This window comes from Microtus ochrogaster, linkage group LG9 (genome assembly GCF_000317375.1).
Source record: "Microtus ochrogaster isolate Prairie Vole_2 linkage group LG9, MicOch1.0, whole genome shotgun sequence".
Classification (NCBI taxonomy): Eukaryota; Metazoa; Chordata; class Mammalia; order Rodentia; family Cricetidae; genus Microtus; species Microtus ochrogaster.
In genome coordinates, this window is record NC_022034.1 from 709500 (window position 1) to 711263 (window position 1764).

General features: G+C 35.7%; 1 protein-coding gene across 1 annotated transcript; it reads right to left on the minus strand.

Moving 5' to 3' along the window:
- Positions 1-490: 490 nt before the first annotated feature.
- LOC101998806 (olfactory receptor 10AG1-like) lies at positions 491-1459 on the minus strand. Its single transcript, XM_005363470.1, has one exon. The coding sequence runs from the start codon at positions 1457-1459 to the stop codon at positions 491-493; it is 969 nt and encodes a 322-aa protein (XP_005363527.1).
- Between the last annotated feature and the right edge of the window lie 305 nt (positions 1460-1764).

Sequence of the window (1764 nt, forward strand, 5' to 3'; positions counted from 1 at the left end):
TCTATCTATCTGTCTATCATCTATCTATCTATCTATCTATCTATCTATCTATCTATCTATCTATCTATCTATCATCTATCATCTGCTATCTACCTATCAAGTATCTATCATCTACGTATCTACAATATATCTACCTATGATTGATCATTTATGTATCTATGTATTTCTATATTTTTACCTATGTATTTATCACTATAATTTACATACTTATGTATCTGTCTATCACCATCTATCTATTGGCATACAAATAATAATCAAAGAAAAAAGTCCATCATTTTGAGACAGAAATGTAACATGTGAGGGACTGGAGGAAGAGACATGGGAGACTTTAGAAGGAGCAAAGGGAAATGGGAAATGATGTACAAATATTTTAAATAAAATATATTAAATTTAAAAAGTAAATATATGTGATAGAATAGACACAGCAAACATGTGAAAAGGAATCTACATAGTTGAAATATTTATGATAAGTGTGAAAAAAGCTGCTAATTCACTTGTACATAAAACTATGGCTCGATATTTTAAGTAAAACTCTTCTTAGAGCCGCAGCCACATCCTTGTTTCTAAGACTGTATATCAGGGGGTTGAACATGGGGGTCACAACTGTGTAAAACAGAGAGAGTATCTTATCAGTTACTGGAGAATGAATCGACTTTGGCCAAAAGTAGTTAACGATTCCTGAACCAAAAAACAAAACCACTACCACCAGATGGGAAGAACACGTGGAGAAGGCTTTTGCCCGTCCTGTGGCTGTTGGCAGTTTCAGAATGGTGGCAATGATTTTACTATAAGATGCAAGTATCAGCATAAAAGGGAAAACAACAAACCCCACAACCGCTAAATAGACAGAAAACTCAGTCATTGAAGTGTCTCCACAGGCAAGCTTCAGAATTGCTGGAATATCACAAAAAAAGTGGTCTATTCTATTAGATCGACAGAAATGTAAAGAGAATACTTGACAAGTTTGTCCTATCTGGACTGGGATGCCACTGAGCCAAGAGCCAATGGCCATCTGAGTACACTTTGTTGGGTTCATGACAATAGCATAGTGCAGAGGGTTGCAGATGGCCACATAGCGGTCATAGGACATCACAGCCAGCAGGAAACACTCAGTAGCTGCCAGAATTAAAAAGAAAAACAACTGAAGACCACAGGCCAGAAGACAAATTCTTCTATCTTGAGTCCAAAGATTGTACAGAATCCTAGGAAGGGTGACAGATACGTAACAGATTTCCAGAAATGAAAAATTGGCCAGGAAAAAATACATGGGCTTCTTTAGTGAAGAGTCAATTAGGACTATGACAATTATGAAGCTATTTCCTATTAAGATAATTACATACATTAGGGAGAACATCCCAAACAGAAATCCTTGTACTTTGGGAAGTTCAGAAAACCCAAGAAAGAGAAACTGTGTCACTGTAGTAGCATTGTCCTCTGGCTTGTTGTCGGTGTATTCCATCTGTGGGAAAATCAAACGATAAATGCAACTATTTCTTTGGCATTGCCTATAACTTTATCTCCATGGTAAACAGTATCATACTCAATGCCTGAAACTCAGAGAAGAAGCTCTCAAAAACGTGGTAAACTATGTTATTGGTTACTAAACACATCTATAACGATTTTTATTTTCATTTTCACTTTTGCTTTTTGATTAGATGCTAATGTGTATATTAGTTATAATATACAATAAGGCATGCTACTTTGAATTCTCATCTACTCAGAGGCAGAACTCCAAATCAATTCTCCTTTATGCAATGATTCTTA